The 16,135-nt window shown below is 35.6% G+C and overlaps 1 protein-coding gene across 2 annotated transcripts in view; it reads right to left on the bottom strand.

Moving 5' to 3' along the window:
• AHCTF1 (AT-hook containing transcription factor 1) overlaps positions 1-16,135 on the bottom strand; it is a 91,294-nt gene that overhangs the window by 35,602 nt on the left and 39,557 nt on the right. For both annotated transcript variants that reach the window (XM_069545493.1, XM_069545494.1), the window contains exons 13-21: positions 12,222-12,312; positions 11,077-11,166; positions 9,781-9,921; positions 9,025-9,129; positions 8,064-8,157; positions 6,481-6,604; positions 6,270-6,326; positions 5,233-5,379; positions 4,496-4,683 (exon numbers count right to left, since the gene is read on the bottom strand). In XM_069545493.1, coding sequence (XP_069401594.1) covers positions 4,496-4,683; positions 5,233-5,379; positions 6,270-6,326; positions 6,481-6,604; positions 8,064-8,157; positions 9,025-9,129; positions 9,781-9,921; positions 11,077-11,166; positions 12,222-12,312 — 1,037 coding nt within the window. The remainder of the gene's footprint in view (positions 1-4,495; positions 4,684-5,232; positions 5,380-6,269; positions 6,327-6,480; positions 6,605-8,063; positions 8,158-9,024; positions 9,130-9,780; positions 9,922-11,076; positions 11,167-12,221; positions 12,313-16,135) is intronic.

The following is a 16,135-nucleotide window of genomic DNA, read 5'->3' as shown; positions in this document are numbered from 1 at the left end:
CTGCGAACCCACGGACAGCAGCACGCCAGGCTTCCCTGTCCATCAACAACTCCTAGAGCTTGCTCACACTCATGTCCATCAAGTAAGTAATGTCATCTAACCATCTCATCCTCTGTCGTCCACTTCTCCTGCCTTCAAACTTTCCCAGCATCAGGGTCTTTTCCAATGGGTCAGTTCTTTCCATCAGGTGGCCAAAGCACTAGAGTTTCAGTTTCAGCATCAGTCCTTCCAAAGAGTATTCAGAACTGATTTCCTTTTAGAATAGACTGGTTGGATCTCCTTGCAGTCCAAGGGACTCTCAACAGTCTTCTCCAACACCACAGTTCAAAAGCATCAATTCTTTGGCTCTCAGCTTTCTTTATAGTCCAACACTCACATTCATACATGACTACTGGAAAAACCATAGCTTTGACTAGATGGACTTTTGTCAGCAAAGTAATGTCTCTGCTTTTTAATATGCTGTCTGGGTTGGTGATAACTTTTCTTCCAAGGAACAAGGGTCTTTTTATTTCATGGCTGCAGTCACTATCTGTAGTGACTTTGGAGCCCAAGAAAATAAAGTCTGTCACTGTTTCCACTGTTTCCCCATCTATTTGCCATGAAGTGATGGGACCGGATGCCATGATCTTAGTTTCCTGAATGTTGAGCTTTAAGCCAACTTTTTCACTCTTCTCTTTCACTTTCACCAAGAGGCTCTTTAGTTCTTCTTCACTTTGTGCCATAAGGGTGGTGTCATTTGCGTATCTGAGGTTATTGATATTTCTCCTGGCAATCTTGATTCCAGCTTGTGCTTCCTCCAGCCCAGTGTTTCTCATGATGTACTCTGCATATAAGTTAAATAAGCAGGGTGACAATATACAGCCTTGACGTACTCTTTTTTCTTATTTGGAACCAGTCTGTTGTTTCATGCCCACTTCTAACTGTTGCTTCCTGACCTGTGTACGAGTTTCTCAAGAGGCAGGTCAGGTGGTCTGGTATTCCCATCTCTTTCAGAATTTTCCACAGTTTATTGTGACCCACACAGTCAAAGGCTTTGGCATAGTCAATAAAGCAGAAATAGATGTTTTTCTGGAACTCTCTTGCTTTTTCCATGATCCAGCGGATGTTGGCAATTTGACCTCTGGTTCCTCTGCCTTTTTTAAAACCAGCTTGAACATCTGGAAGTTCACAGTTCACATACTGATGAAGCCTGGCTTGGAGAATTTTAAGCATTACTTTACTAGCATGTGAGATGAGTGCAATATCGTGGTAGTTTGAGCCTTCTTTGGCATTGCTGTGAAAACTGACCTTTTCCAGTCCCATGGCCACTGCTGAGTTTTCCAAATGTGCTGGCATATTGAGTGCATCACTTTCACAGCATCATCTTCCAGGATTTGAAATAGCTCTACTGGAATTCCATCACCTCCACTAGCTTTGTTGTAGTGATGCTTCCTAAGGCCCACTTGACTTCACATTCCAGGATGTCTGGCCCTAGGTGAGTGATCACACCATCGTGATTATCTGGGTCATGAAGATCTTTTTTGTACAGTTCTTCTATATATTCTTGTCACCTCTTCTTAATATCTTCTGCTTCTGTTAAGTCCATACCATTTCTGTCCTTTATCGAGCCCATCTTTACATGAAATGTTCCCTTGGTATCTCTAATTTTCTTGAAGAGATCTCTAGTCTTTCCCATTCTGTTGTTTTCCTCTATTTCTTGGCATTGATTGCTGAGGAAGGCTTTCTTATCTCTCCTTGCTATTCTTAGGAACTCTGCATTCAAATGGGTATATCTTTCCTTTTCTCCTTTGCTTTTTCACTTCTCTTCTTTTCACAGCTATCTGTAAGGCCTCCTCAGACAGCCATTTTGCCTTTTTGCATTTCTTTTTCTTGGGGATGTTCTTGCTCCCTGTCTCCTGTACAATGTCACAAACCTCCATACATAGCTCATCAGGCACTCTATCAGATCTAGTCCCTTAAATCTATTTCTCACTTCCACTGTATAATCATAAGGGATTTGATTTAGCTCATACCTGAATGCTCTAGTGGTTTTCCCCCCTTTCTTCAATTTAAGTCTGAATCTGGCAAAAAGCTTTCATGCTCTGAGCCATAGGCAGCTCCCGGTCTTGTTTTTGCTGACTGTATAGAGCTTCTCCGTCTTTGGCTACAAAGAATATAATCAATCTGATTTCGGTGTTGGCCATCTGCTCCATGTGTAGATCACATTATGGAGTCACAATGCAATTAAGAGAAAAAAGAATTTTTTAAACTGTATTTGTACATTAAAGCGTCTAAATGATTAATACGGAAAGAAAAAAATTATAATGATAATTAAAAACACTTAGAAAAAAAATCATAAAAATTGTGGGATGATGCCAAAGTAATATGCAGAACATTCAGATTTACATTTTTATGTTAGTAAAGATAAAAGGTTGAAAATGAGAAACCAACTTGAGTTAAAAAGCACAGCAGAATGAAACCCACAGAAAGTGTAAAGAATAAAGATGATTATACCTATACAGAAAGGTTTTCCAGCTATATTGTACTTCTATTTTACTAAAACTGAACACGTAATGTTAAGAGCTGAAAATCTGAAACTGTTACTTTGAGGCTATCATGTACTGTGCATCATGATTACTTTTAGGTAAATCTATTTGCCATAACTGTGATGGTATGTCCATAAAGAAAGCTCATATTAACTGAAAAGCTACCAGCATGAAGGTTTCACAGAAAGAGAACGATGATCTTAATAAAGAAGAGGTGGTAGAGGATATAGGCAGGAGTTAGGCTGGAAAGTTAAATAAATGATGCAATGATGGTTAACTCAAGAAGGTTCAATATACCACCCTTTACTGGGCTTCCCTGGTGGCTCAGACCATAAAGAATCCCCCTGCAATGTGGGAGACCTAGGTTCGATCCCTGGGTTGGGAAGATCCCCTAGAGAAGGGAACGGCTACCCACTCCAGTACTCTTGCCTGGAGAATTCCACAGACAGAGGAGCCTGCCAAGCTACAGTCCATGGGGTCTCAAAGAGTCAGACACAACTGGGCCACTTTTACTTTCACCACCATTTACTAATGACTTACTACTTGCAACTGCAATAGTGCTTATGCCATTTAACTAAACCTCAAAATGTTGCAAAGCAGTCATTATTAACCCGGGAGGAAACCTGGGCTCAGAAAGGATAATTTAACTGCTTCTGATCATATTTCAGAATGTAGCAGAATTCAGGTATAAATTCAGATCTATCTGAGTCCAAAGACTGTCAACTGTTACAATCAGTAACTATTCCAATATTGTCATTTTAAAATGTAGATTAATTAATATAAATTCACACAACAGCTAGAAAACTGAACACCACCTCAGTAATTATTTTAAAAATTTATTGAATTTGAAAACATGTTATCTCACAAATGGCATTCTGAGTGGCCCTTTGTTTTAACTTCTGCACTTACTGTAAAAGACACTTAATGATGCTATTTTTCTAGAGACTAGATAACCAAGGCTTTACTGTACTTGAGAAATACAGTTTTGAAATTACACTATATAAAGGTTGCATTATTATAAACATTATCAAGTACTAGAACTCTTTAACCCATTTATTAAGCATTTATGTTCTTTAGCTTCTTTAACTTTTTGTTCTTATATTCATTCCTGATTTGTTCAGCTGAGCCAAATACTTTAAGTAGTTTAGCAGTTCATTACTTTTGAGGACATTGTAAGTTTCAATGTCTAACAAGTCTATTATTAAATTGCAGATCTGTCTGAAATGTAAAGATCCAATCCTCTCTCCTCAAAGCTGTATGGTTCATAAATGACAATTTGGGGTGAGAAATGGCCAATTTTTAAATATATAAAGAAAATATAAAATGAGTCAACCAATAAGATTCAACAAAAAACCAGTATGAATTAAATAAAAATAGTTACAATCTAAGAAGTTCCAGTCCCAAACAAGTTTCCCAACTACCTGGGTATTAAGAAAACCCAATAACCAGACCTCTGTATTCCCAATCATGCCACTTAATTGTCAGTTAGCATATACATGACAAACATAATTATTAGAGCAGCTGTGTATTGCTATAATGCAACAGCAAAGTTAAAGAACTGCAATACCCAAGCAATCAAGACTAACAAGAATATCAGAGTACCGTCACTGGAATATACCGTCAAAGAATATAATTTATTAACTCAGCATAAACTTCATTCTTTCTCTATTTCTGGCTGCTTCTCGGCATAATCAAACCTCAACTGTGCAAGGAGAAAACTGTCAATACTGCCAGGTAGAAACCAACATAATTTTTAAACCTCAGTCTGATTTCCCCTTTTACTCATTACTTCTTTTATTCATCTCATTCTAGGTAAAAGGTGCTTTACATTCTTCTCAATGATGAAAGATGAAGAACATAAGAATACTGTGCAATGCAACCAAGTCAAAATATATATTGCTCTATTTCACCAGTTCCATTTTATTAATACATGGCCAAGAGTTAACTGTACTTTCGAAACAGGTACTCACCTATTAAAAAGCAGAACAGTGAGGTGAAGGATAACATCTCTACCACTGGACACTGTTGGCTTCATCGTCTGAATGTACCTGAGGGCCTGTCTGTGCTCGCCCTGACTCATGAAGGCTTCAATCATCTTTGAATGTTGCCATGACACAGGTTTTGCAGTAGCTGGGTGAAACAGCAGATCCAAACCACTCTGCAAAAATGACAGTGAAAACTGGTGAATTAAATATAACGCTTTGCACTTTGAAAAAAAAAGGGCAATATACTAAACCTACGCAAATTAAACTAAAACCAGTTTAAATATATCTGAAAATATCTACTTTACTATATATTTTATTTTAAATAAAAGCCTTATCAAAAGCCTCATACTTTTGAGATCTTGTCAAGTGAGTATATAAAATCTTTCCATCACCAATTTCATACATCAATGTCAAATTCTGGCTTCTCTGGTTCACCCAACACACCAAATATATCTGTAACATAAAAATCACTATATTTGCACTACTGGTAATTGTTTGTATGTTTCCTTCTTTAGACAATAAGGCTCTTGGGGTTCTAAACTATTTTATCTTTGTATATTCTTGTTGCCTGAAATGGTGCTTGGTGAAGGTACTGATTAAACTAAATCCTTAAAATACCTCCGAAAGTAGACTATGTCATATCTTTAACATTAAATGTATTTTTCCTAAAATTCTAATAGTTTACAAAAGCTTAACATTCTAAATGAACTATACAGACTTACCTCATAGTCATTATGATCTATCAGCCAAAATCCTTGAATAAGTTTAACCTGGCCCCAAGAAATGGCAAAGGCAGTTGGAAATGATTCAATGGAAGTATCCGTTTTGTTTGGAAAGGAATACATAATATCAAGTAGCAAATAAATAGTCTTTTAAAAAAAGAGGATTAAGGACAATAAACAAAAAGGAAAACTCCTACATATATATCTGCAATAGGTAACAATAGAAGATATCAGAAAAAAGGCTTAAGACAGTTTTATTAAATGTCAGTAGAGCCAACCCCACAAACTTTATTCATTCTGTATTAAGTACCACCACAAAGGTACATTGTCCCCTGGAGGAAGAAATGGCAATCCACTCCAGTATTCTTGCCTAGAGAATCCCCACAGACAGAGGAGCCTGGTGGGCTACAGTGCATGGAGTCACACGCGACTGAAGCGACTTAGCACACAGGCACCACAAGAAGATGAACTAAAGCATACTTTCTTCACTGAAGTTAGCAGATTAACAAGCTTAAGAAGCAAAGCCACAGATGAAATTCCAGTTATCCAACAAACCCTGGCAGTTTAAGCAAACACATTATTTATTTCATAAACTATGAATAAAACTATGCATTTTGACTAAGAAATAGACATTAGTACAAAAATCTTATTTAAGAGACCACAAGGGCTACCTAGGTAATTTAAGCTAACGTATTAATTAATGCATTCCCATCCAGCACATAAAATCTCATAGAGAATGACCACTTGCTAGCAATGTTCTAGAGCTGTCTTTAACTTCGGGAATGTCTTGGACACATTTGAGTCTGATGAAAGCCAAGAACTGTAACTCTAGAAAAATAAACAAACATTTTGCACAGTTTCAAGGTTAACGGAAGACCATCTGAATCCAACCAACAGGTCCTGGATTAAGAATCTTTCCTTTAAAACAAAATTCAAATGTGAAATTGAGATTGGATTAGATGCATAAGGGTCCCATTACTCTGACATTGTATGATTTTGGTAATATGTGCATTACTTGATAAAATTTTAAAGGATACAACAGAATGCTTGCTTGCTTCAGTAATGTTGTCTAGTAGGTATATGTCAAGTAACGCCTATTAAAAAAAATTTAGTGCATTTTACATATTCATTCATTTATGTCCCTTGTTTTTCCCAAGCCCATGCCAGGTATGAAAACTCCAATTAAGCATTCCTCCCTCTCCCAGCCCAACTTTTGAGACTAAATGATATCATGTTTTGCAAACCTACATGTAGACTAGTAGGAGGGTATTTTCCTGTGCCTCCTTCATCCCGTTTCCACAACTTCTCTACTCGATCTCCTAACTGAGAAATCATTCCATCAATCATCAAGCAATCAGGGTTCCACTTCCCTCTGCAATAAGGGCAACATTAAGGATGTTGAGCATTAGTGCTAATTATTATTATCAAAACAACCAGCACCAAACTCTTAAAAGTAATGATCTCAACTATCAAAGGCAGAAGAAATTTGAGGACAGGATCCCATCATGAGAAATCCGGACATCAAGTAAAGTTAGTCAGATAAACCCTGAAGAAGCCTCAAGTTTGGTTATTAGCCAAGCCAATTAGTGAAGGTCAGGTTCCAGGGGAGAAAGTGGTCTAGTCAGCAAAATGCTGTTTACTTTTTACCACCTTGAGCAAACTACCAAAGAGCATGACATCTCAGTATAGACAAAGTAAATACTGTAGTTCAAAGTCAAGAAGTTTCACTTTCAGTTTTATCACCTGGACTAGTTTTTAAACCTCATTAATCCCCTCCTAATATATATTATTGAGCACATACAGGTGATAAGCAGATACTGACCTTGTCTGTTTCCTCATCTAATATTAGTAACAAAAATAGCAGTTACTACCTATTGGATGAAATTTTCTTGAATAAGGCATTGAAAGAAGTATCTTGCATATATTTTATTTCATCTTTATATTTACTTTATATTGACTTTATAATTTGTGACAAATAGGATTAGAAAGTTTATCCAACCTGCTCAAGGACATACACTTAGGAAATAACTGATCTAGAAATTTTAAATATACCTTATAAATTTCCCAAGTCTATGCTCACTATCCTAGACTAGTTATTAGTTATTCTAGTCTAATCCTAGATTATATTCTGGATCCTCTAACTATGCATAACTTTATACAGGTTTCCAAGTGATTCTGACAACAAACCTGAAATCAAGGTTTGGGAATAATTGCTCTAAATGTTATAATCCACTCCACAATTCTGTCATTCCAACTTGAGGAAGAAGGCTATTTATAATTCCAAGGTAGAGTCATGGCTGTAAAACATTACTCTTTTTTTCTTTTATTACTTTTACATCTTTATTTCAAAGGACCCAACCACATATGTATTTAAGGGGAAAGGGGAGTTTATATTTAAAGAAAACAGAGATAAAGGCAATAAAGAAAAAAATGGATGAAGTGCTGAAATGCAAATGTTAATACAAAGAATGTAAAATAACTAACATGATATTTTCAGCTTTAATTACAGTTGCTTCAAGTCTTCTTCTGAATAAGAATACTCAGGAAAAATGTATACTTATAGAATCTCCTCCAATAAATCAATTATGTGGTAAACAGATTTAGGAAATAATAAATAGCTATATTCAAATTCTAAAATAAAGATGTAAATAGTAGGTCAAGGCAAACACTACAACTAAAATAGTAATGCTGGTTACAAATTCATATACTTTACTGAGAATTCCACCCCTTTAATCTTTTTTTTGTAACATAACGAATTCTACTCTGAGAAAGCTTTGATTGCTCATACAAGTAACTTCTAAATGGTTTTGAAGGCTCTGGATGCACTGTACCTTGATGAGCGCTCACACCTCTGCCGACGACTGGTGTAGTAACTCTGAATTACGGGGTAGTTGTAGCAGAACCTTGACAACTGCACGGTGTCATCTAGATGTTTCATAAGAGTTAGAAAAAAGCTAGTAATATTTCCAAAACACTTGCTATAAACTTACATAATTGATATTTTACTACAATTTTATGATGTTCTTTAAATTGCAGGCTTCTTAAAATAATAAAAGAACACTGCACACCACTTTATTAACAGATGCATAAATGAGAAAACTGAGTGTCTCAAGAAAGTCTTGTAACAACAGGATGCCAGTTAAAGACCCTGGAAAAACTATTTCAGAAAATTATTTTACTCCCTTAGGCACAAATGATAATCTAAAAGTAAGCAAATTCACGATCTGTTCAAGGAAAAATCTAAGAGAATTATGAAAGAATAAGATCAACAGTAATTATGCACAGTGGCAGATACACTTCTAAGTCTGTGAATCCTGGAAATACAAGAAGTTGGAGGCTTTTGTTCTACACAAATGTAGTAAAAGTCAAATTCTCTAATTCCTGGTATTAGCATGAATTACTAGATAAAATGGGGTAAGTAATTGATGGCAAAAAGTACTGGTGAATAACCATATTAATAGAACCTTGAAGAGAAAAAGATGGACAAATTAGATTTCAAACTCATACTTCTATGGATCTAAATTATAGCTGGTGATATCACTGAACTCATCTTCAGAAGCCATGTTTGGTCAAATGTTCTTTTTTTTAACCCAGCAAACATGCATGCAACACCTGTCTATCAGGCGTAGGTGAAGCACTGACGGCACAAAGAGAATGCAAGGACAGAAGGCAAGGATGAAAGAAAACACAAGAGAGCGGCAGAAGAAAGGAAACCCCAACAACAGGACAACACAATTAGAAACATTTAAGAAGAGTTTCCATTAATATTCATAGACTAAGGAAATATTTTACCTAAGCCCTCTGGTAAAAGGCCAGAATGAGAGAACCAAAGAACCACTTGTGCATATTGACAGATGAGCTGGGTGACCATATACTTATTGCTTAAATCCATAAGACCTGTGAAGAGTTGAAATCAGTTGTTTAGTTTTCAATTTATCAACAACAAATGAAAAATCTAGGCACTCTATAGTTTTCAAAAACAGTAACTACTTGGTGATTTTAAACAATATGCATGTATTTTTAAACAAATTTAGCTTGAACAAATAATCTCCAAACTGCTAAACTAACTCAATGACTAAAATAGACATTTTAAGTAAATATGCTTCCATATTAGCTATACTCCCATTTAGCTAATTTCAATAATCAGATTTATACATTGAAACAAACTAGTACAGTATCATTAATACAGGCTGTTCAAACCAGGCCTTTATATGAAACTGGCTATTTTGTTTCAATGGAAAACCAGAGGAGAAAAATGATGAAGACCAACTCTATGCATAAAAACTTATATATAAAATCTGAAGTTCTACCGCTAATACACTGCCTTAACAATCCTTAAATCCCCAATTTCCCAACCTTATTTAATCATGAACTCATGGTTCATCTGATAACATCCATAGCTTTTCATTTGGAAAAAAAAATCTAGCATTTGAGAAATAATGGCCTGTTTGCCCAATAATCCATCTAACGCATAGGAAATGTATTCTGTCCCAAAGTCAAGAAGCAAAAGTCAATGAAACATTCATTTACGTAAGACAAGGAGCACACCTCTCTCAGTGATGTCGTGGGCCTCAGTTGCAAAACAGCTTAAGACTGTACTAAGATTGCTAAGAAGTAAATGGCACTGCTGGAGAGACTGTATAGTTTGTGGATCGATGAAACGACATGAACCATCAAATAACGGTGTACCTTTCAGGAAAAAAAGACAAGATTTGACACACTAAATCTTGACTTAATTAAAATAATAAATGCAAAATATCTCAAATTCGTTTAATCATAGAATTATTCTATACATTATCAGATTTAAAAAGACAAGCTTCAAATGACAAATATCATCAAGGAATATAGAAAGGACAGCTTCAAATTCTATTTTTAAAAAAAGCAGAATGAGGTGAGCAGACAAAAGTGATAAAGATTCAACTTCAGATTTACTAAAAATCAGTACTATGTTGCTGTGTGATTGTTATTTTATAAGAACTCTTTCTTCCACCTCTAGTCTTTGAAAAAGTGAGACACTGAAATTAAGATCCAGAGACTTAATACAATATAACTGTATGCTTGCTATAACGTATTGTAGACTTGGCTGTCCTCTCATTTCAAGCTTAAGGCTGAGTTCACAAATGCATTTTTGGACACAATTGAGTGACTAAACAACAACAAAAACACTATACAGAACCCTATATCCTATCAAATTTTGTAGGTTTAAAAAAATCCTCTGCTAAGAATAACTTTTTTTAAGGTCCAATTTGTTCACTCATCAAGACATAACAGTAATAACAAATGCACATATACTTCTAAATAAACTTAAAATTTACTTTCATGCACAGGGCAATTATATACTACCTTTAATGTTTTTGCACTAGTTGGACATAATGGGTTTTTAATATTCACAGAATATTTTAAAACTCAAAGTGTACAACAGACTAATACATAACTTGACATGACTCATGACATGTTAGTAGAAGACAAGAGGTGATTTGAGTTTTTGCCCTACTATTCCGCTTCTTTATACTCCTGAGTATTTTAAATAGAAAATGAATAAAGCTCAGAGGTTAACTGGCATATTCTCTTTACTCCATCATCAGTATATCTTATAAATTAAATGCCTAACCTTAAAAGATATAATTCTGAAATTTGTTACTGTGAACATGCCTAACATGTTGCCAATTTAAACAATCTGCTGCAAAATCTTGACCAAAAAATAACTTTTTCACTCTAATATAAAACAAAATAGTTTCTGGGACTTCTTCCAAGAGCCTGCAACTTCAAAATAATTAAAAATTTATTGTTATGTACTCAAAACATAAACCAAGACTAGTTTTTTTTTTTTTATATAATACTTACATAGTCTGTCAAACTCCTCTTTTGTGAGAACCACTTTATTCCATGTCCATTCAAGAACAAAGCGTAAATTAGCAGCAGAATTTGGTTGTTCTTATTTGTAAATATGAAGGGAAAAATGAAGAATGGTTACTAATTACAAAAAAAAAATAGAAACTTTTCAGTGAAGAAACCTGACAAAAACCACCCTAACCAAGTGAGCAACGTTAACATCAATACTGATGGAGACAAACTGGTTGCATCTGTGCTCAGGGTATCACATGAGGGAGCACGTCCATTTACGTGATGCTGCTATGAAAAATGTAAAATCTAAAACTAATCATGAGGAAATATCAGCAAACACAACCTGAGAGCAGGCTACAAAATCGTAGGCCCATATTCCTTCAAAATGTCAATTTCTTCAAAGACAAATGCTTAAGAATTACACACTATTATGAGCGAGTAAAACAACATGAAAACTAAATATAGAAGATATTCTGGACGGGATTCTGAATTCCCTCTCCCTAAAAATGTTACAAAGGACATTACTGGGGCAATTAGTGATACTCCAAATAGAATCTACAGATTAGATAATAGCATGTACCAATATTAATTTTCCCATTTTCTAACTCCAAAGTGCTTTGTTAAGTGAATGTCCTTGTTCTTAGAAGGAAACATATTGAAATATTTTGAGTAAACAAGCATGATGCCTTCAACTTATCAAATGGTCAGAATAAAAACAGCACGTGTGTGTGAAGTGTTTGTAAAGAGAGTAATACATACAGCTTGAATCCCCAGAGAACTTTTCCGAGTGAAGAAGAGTCAACCCTAAGAGGTTACATACTGTCGGATTCCATTTATGGACACTTTTGAAATGACAAAATTATAGAAACAGACAATAAATGAATGGGTGCTGGGCATTATGGGGTGGGGGCTAACGGTGGTGAGCATGGCTATCAAAGAGTGAGAAGAGAAGTCCTACATGTGATATAATACTAGAGACGTGCTACATCTCATCATTCATGGGGGATAAGGGTACACTGTGAATGTCTTATAATCGCATGTGAACCACAATATCTCAAAATACAGTTAACTTAACCCCCCCCAACAGTAAATTGACAGTTTTAAAACTACAACGCATTTTCAATTGTTAAAAATCATAATCTTACCTTCTGTTATCCATCTTTTGATACACCCTGTCAAAAGTCCCAGAGAACTTGTCTGGATTGCTGCTGACAATATAGCTTCTAACTGTTCTTCCTAAACCATGTTTTAAAAAAAGAAAAGAAAGGATATGTGATCAGAGACAGAGGTATCAAGTTCTAGCTCACAACACAAAATTTTGAAGGATTAAAAATCATTATGATTCTCCAGGATGGCTATACACAAAAAACAACAAGCACTGGTGATGGTGTAGAAACTCCTCACACACTGCTAGTAGGAATGTTAAAATGAGACAGCCACTTTGGAAAACAGTCTGTAGTTTCTCAAAATCTTAACTATAAAGTGATCATATGACCCAGTGGTTTCACACTTAGGTATATACCCAAGAGAACTGAAAAACAAACATCCACACAGAAACTGTATATGAAGCATTATTTCTAAAGCCAAAAATGAAAACAACCAAAATGCCCTGAAACTGAAGAATGGATAAATAAAATGTGGTATATCATACAGTGGAATAATATTACATAGCCATAAAACGGGGTAAAGTTCTGATATGTGCTCCAACATGGATAAATCTTGAAAATATTGTTCTAAGTCAAAGTCAGTCAGTCACAAAAGGCCATATATTATTTGATTCTATTTATATAAAATGTCAATGGCAACCCATTCCAGTATTCTTGCCTGGAGAATCTCATGGACAGAGAGGAGCCTGGCAGGCTACAGTCCATGGGGTTGCAAAGAGTCGGACACAACTGAAGTGACTCATACACACACACACACAATATGTCTAGAGCAAATACAGCTACAAAGACAGAGTAGATTAGTGGTCACCAAAGACTGGAACAAAGGAGGAAAAGGAATTGACTGGTTTTGGGGTTTGGAGGGAGGTGATAAAAACATTCTGAAATTGAAATGTTGTGATAGTTGCACAACTCTATACTAAAAACCACTGAACTGAACTATAGGAATTAAATCTCAACAAATTTTTGTTTATACTTTGTTTACACTTTATTTAAGAATCTATGTAAATTTTATTCATTACAACAAATTTTTTTTTAAAAGGAATCACAGGAATAAATAGATGAGTTAAACAGAAATAGAGAGAGCTATAATATGATAAAGATACCCCAAAACTATAGCATGATTCTAAATGGAAATTCAATAGAACAATTTACATTAAAATCAAGGACAAAACAAGGATGTCTGGTAGTGGCATTATTTTTCTATAATTTGTAGAGGTTCCACCAAATGGTGTAAGAAAATAAAGTAATAAACTGCGGGGAGGGGTGCAGAAAGCCTACATTTGCTGATGATTACATGCCTTGAAAATCTAAGAGATTCTAATCTAGCCAAGTATTAACAGCATCAAATGAATATACAAAACCCAACTCTATTTCTGAATGAATATGGGGAAAATTGTCTACTCATAAAAAATACCATAAAACATTTAGGGATAAAAATAGAAACTCACTAGAAAATAACCATTAACTCTTATGACAGATGTAAAAATAAACCCTAAATAAATGGAAAGATACAAATGCCAACTCTCCCCAAAATTAACATGTGAATAAAATGTTCAAAAGAATTCCAACAGGAATACTGGATAAAACCATCTTATAATTAAAAGAGTAAGTGCCAATGAATTTCCAAAAATTATAGATTAAAAAACGAGGCTGCATTTTCAAATATCAAAGCAATATATTAAAATGGTATACAAATGGATAACTACATTTATGAGACAAGATAAAAACCCGGAAATAGAAGCCAGTTGATATGGACATATAATATCAGATAAAGGCAATATTTCAGTAGCATGAGAAAAAGATATTTTGGGTCCTGTTTCACAAATGATATAACACAGCTAGACTAATTTATTTGACACACAGAAAATGAGTTAGAGTCTTAAAGAAACATTTAGGTGTTAAATTTTAAGCCTGAGTCAGAGCTATAAAATGCATTTGACTATAAAAACATTATTCATGAAACAGTGAAGAGCAAACAAAAGGGGTACTCTGTAAGATTTATGACAGGATAAATATCTACGTATTTTATAAACAGTTTCCATAAACAACCCAATTAGAGAAAAAGTAAAGCCTATCAATATGAAATTCACAGAAAAAACCCTGATAACAAATATATATATGCTATCATTTTTTTATTGCATATGGTGGGATAAAGAGATACAGGAAAGTATACATATCAAAAAGTCCATATACAATCCATACAACTAACAACTAATTACCAACTGGACACTGATGAAACTGGTCCAAGTCTAGATTGAGAATATTTCACAGAAGCCCTGTCTCCTCCTACCTAATCAAAATAAATTTCCATTCACTCCTCCCATCCTCTATGGTAACCACTCTAACATTTTGAAGGAATCTCTTCCTCGCTTTTTTTCCTTCATCTCTACATATCCATTACTAACCAATTCAGCTCAATTTGGTCTATTTTAGGAATAAAGGTTTTAAAAGGATACATGAAAAAAGTCAACAAAATGCCAATATTTGCATGCCTCCACATACTTTAGTCTATTTTCTAAACTGAAATTATTCAAGTTTTATCTATATAAGGGAAGGGAAAGGGAAAGTCGCTCAGTCGTGTCCGACTCTTTGCGACCCCATGGACTGTAGCCTACCAGGCTTCTCAGTCCATGGGATTTTCCAGGCAAGAGTACTGGAGTGGGGTGCCATTGCCTTCTCCAGGGTTTATCTACATAAGTGGAAAGAAACCAAGGAGACGGATTACTAGATTCAAAATAATCACAAAAAGATATTAAATGCTATTTGACTAACATGGCTGAATGGTTGAATTACAGCTAATTTTTGCTCACTCTTTCTTATTTATATTTGGCTACGGGGTTCTCCGCTGCTGCGTGGGTTTTCCTCTAACTGCCACGAGTGGGGCTGCTCGCTGGTTGCGGTGCTTGGGCTTCTCGTTGCAGAGTACGGGCTCTGGGGTGCACGGACCCCGGCAGCTGTGGCACGCGGGCTCCACAGTCGCAGCTCCCGGGCTCTAGAGGGCAGGCTTCAGTAGTTGCGGACCACAGGCTTAGCTGCTCCATGGCGTGTGGGATCTTCCTGGGCCAGGGGTCAAACACATCTCCTGCATTGGCAGGTAGATTCTTATCCACTGCACCACCAGAGTAACCTCTCACTTTTTCTTTTTAAAACTAGATATCATTGCATTTAACTAAGTTTCATGATATAGAATAGGGGGGATCAGTATTAATTCTCTAAAATAAAAAAAATTAGACGGAGACTTAAAGTGCTCCTTAAGGATGATGAACACTAATACTAATTTGGAGCCTGTGGCAGGAAAGGATAATTTCCTGACCAAAGGGTCCTATGAGCAAGGGCCACCAAGACAAAATTTACCTAAGGTTTTTTAATGAACCCAATTCAGAGCTCTGTTTATGTAGAAGACAGTTTATAATCTGTTACTGACTCACTTAACATATGAAAAGAAAAGAACCATCAAAGTATAGCCACCAGATCAAAAGGCCTCCCTGGCAGCTCAGACGGTAAATAATCTGCCTGCAATACAAGAGATGCACGTTCAGACCCTGGGTTAGGAAGGTCCCCTGGAGTAGGAAATGGCAACCCACTCCAATACCCTTGCCTGGAGAATCCCATGGGCAGAGGAGCGTGGCGGGCTATAGTCCATAGGGTAGCAAAGAATCAGATATGACTCTGAGCAACTAAGTAACAACCAGATCAAAAAGACTAAACTAATAAAAAATAACTCCAGATAAAACAGGCATAATATAGGGAACTAAATAAAACCTGAAACATAGAGCTAAAAGATATTTCATCCATAAAATAGAACAGAATACTACCAAAAAAGAATGATCAAAGAGTAAGAGCGAAAAAAAAAAAAAGAGTAAGAGCGTGTAGAAATTTTAGAATGGGGCTAA

Source organism: Ovis canadensis, chromosome 12 (assembly GCF_042477335.2).
Source record: "Ovis canadensis isolate MfBH-ARS-UI-01 breed Bighorn chromosome 12, ARS-UI_OviCan_v2, whole genome shotgun sequence".
NCBI classification, from domain to species: domain Eukaryota; kingdom Metazoa; phylum Chordata; class Mammalia; order Artiodactyla; family Bovidae; genus Ovis; species Ovis canadensis.
Note: the sequence above shows the minus strand (reverse complement) of the source record. Positions and strands in the feature narration are given on the sequence as shown.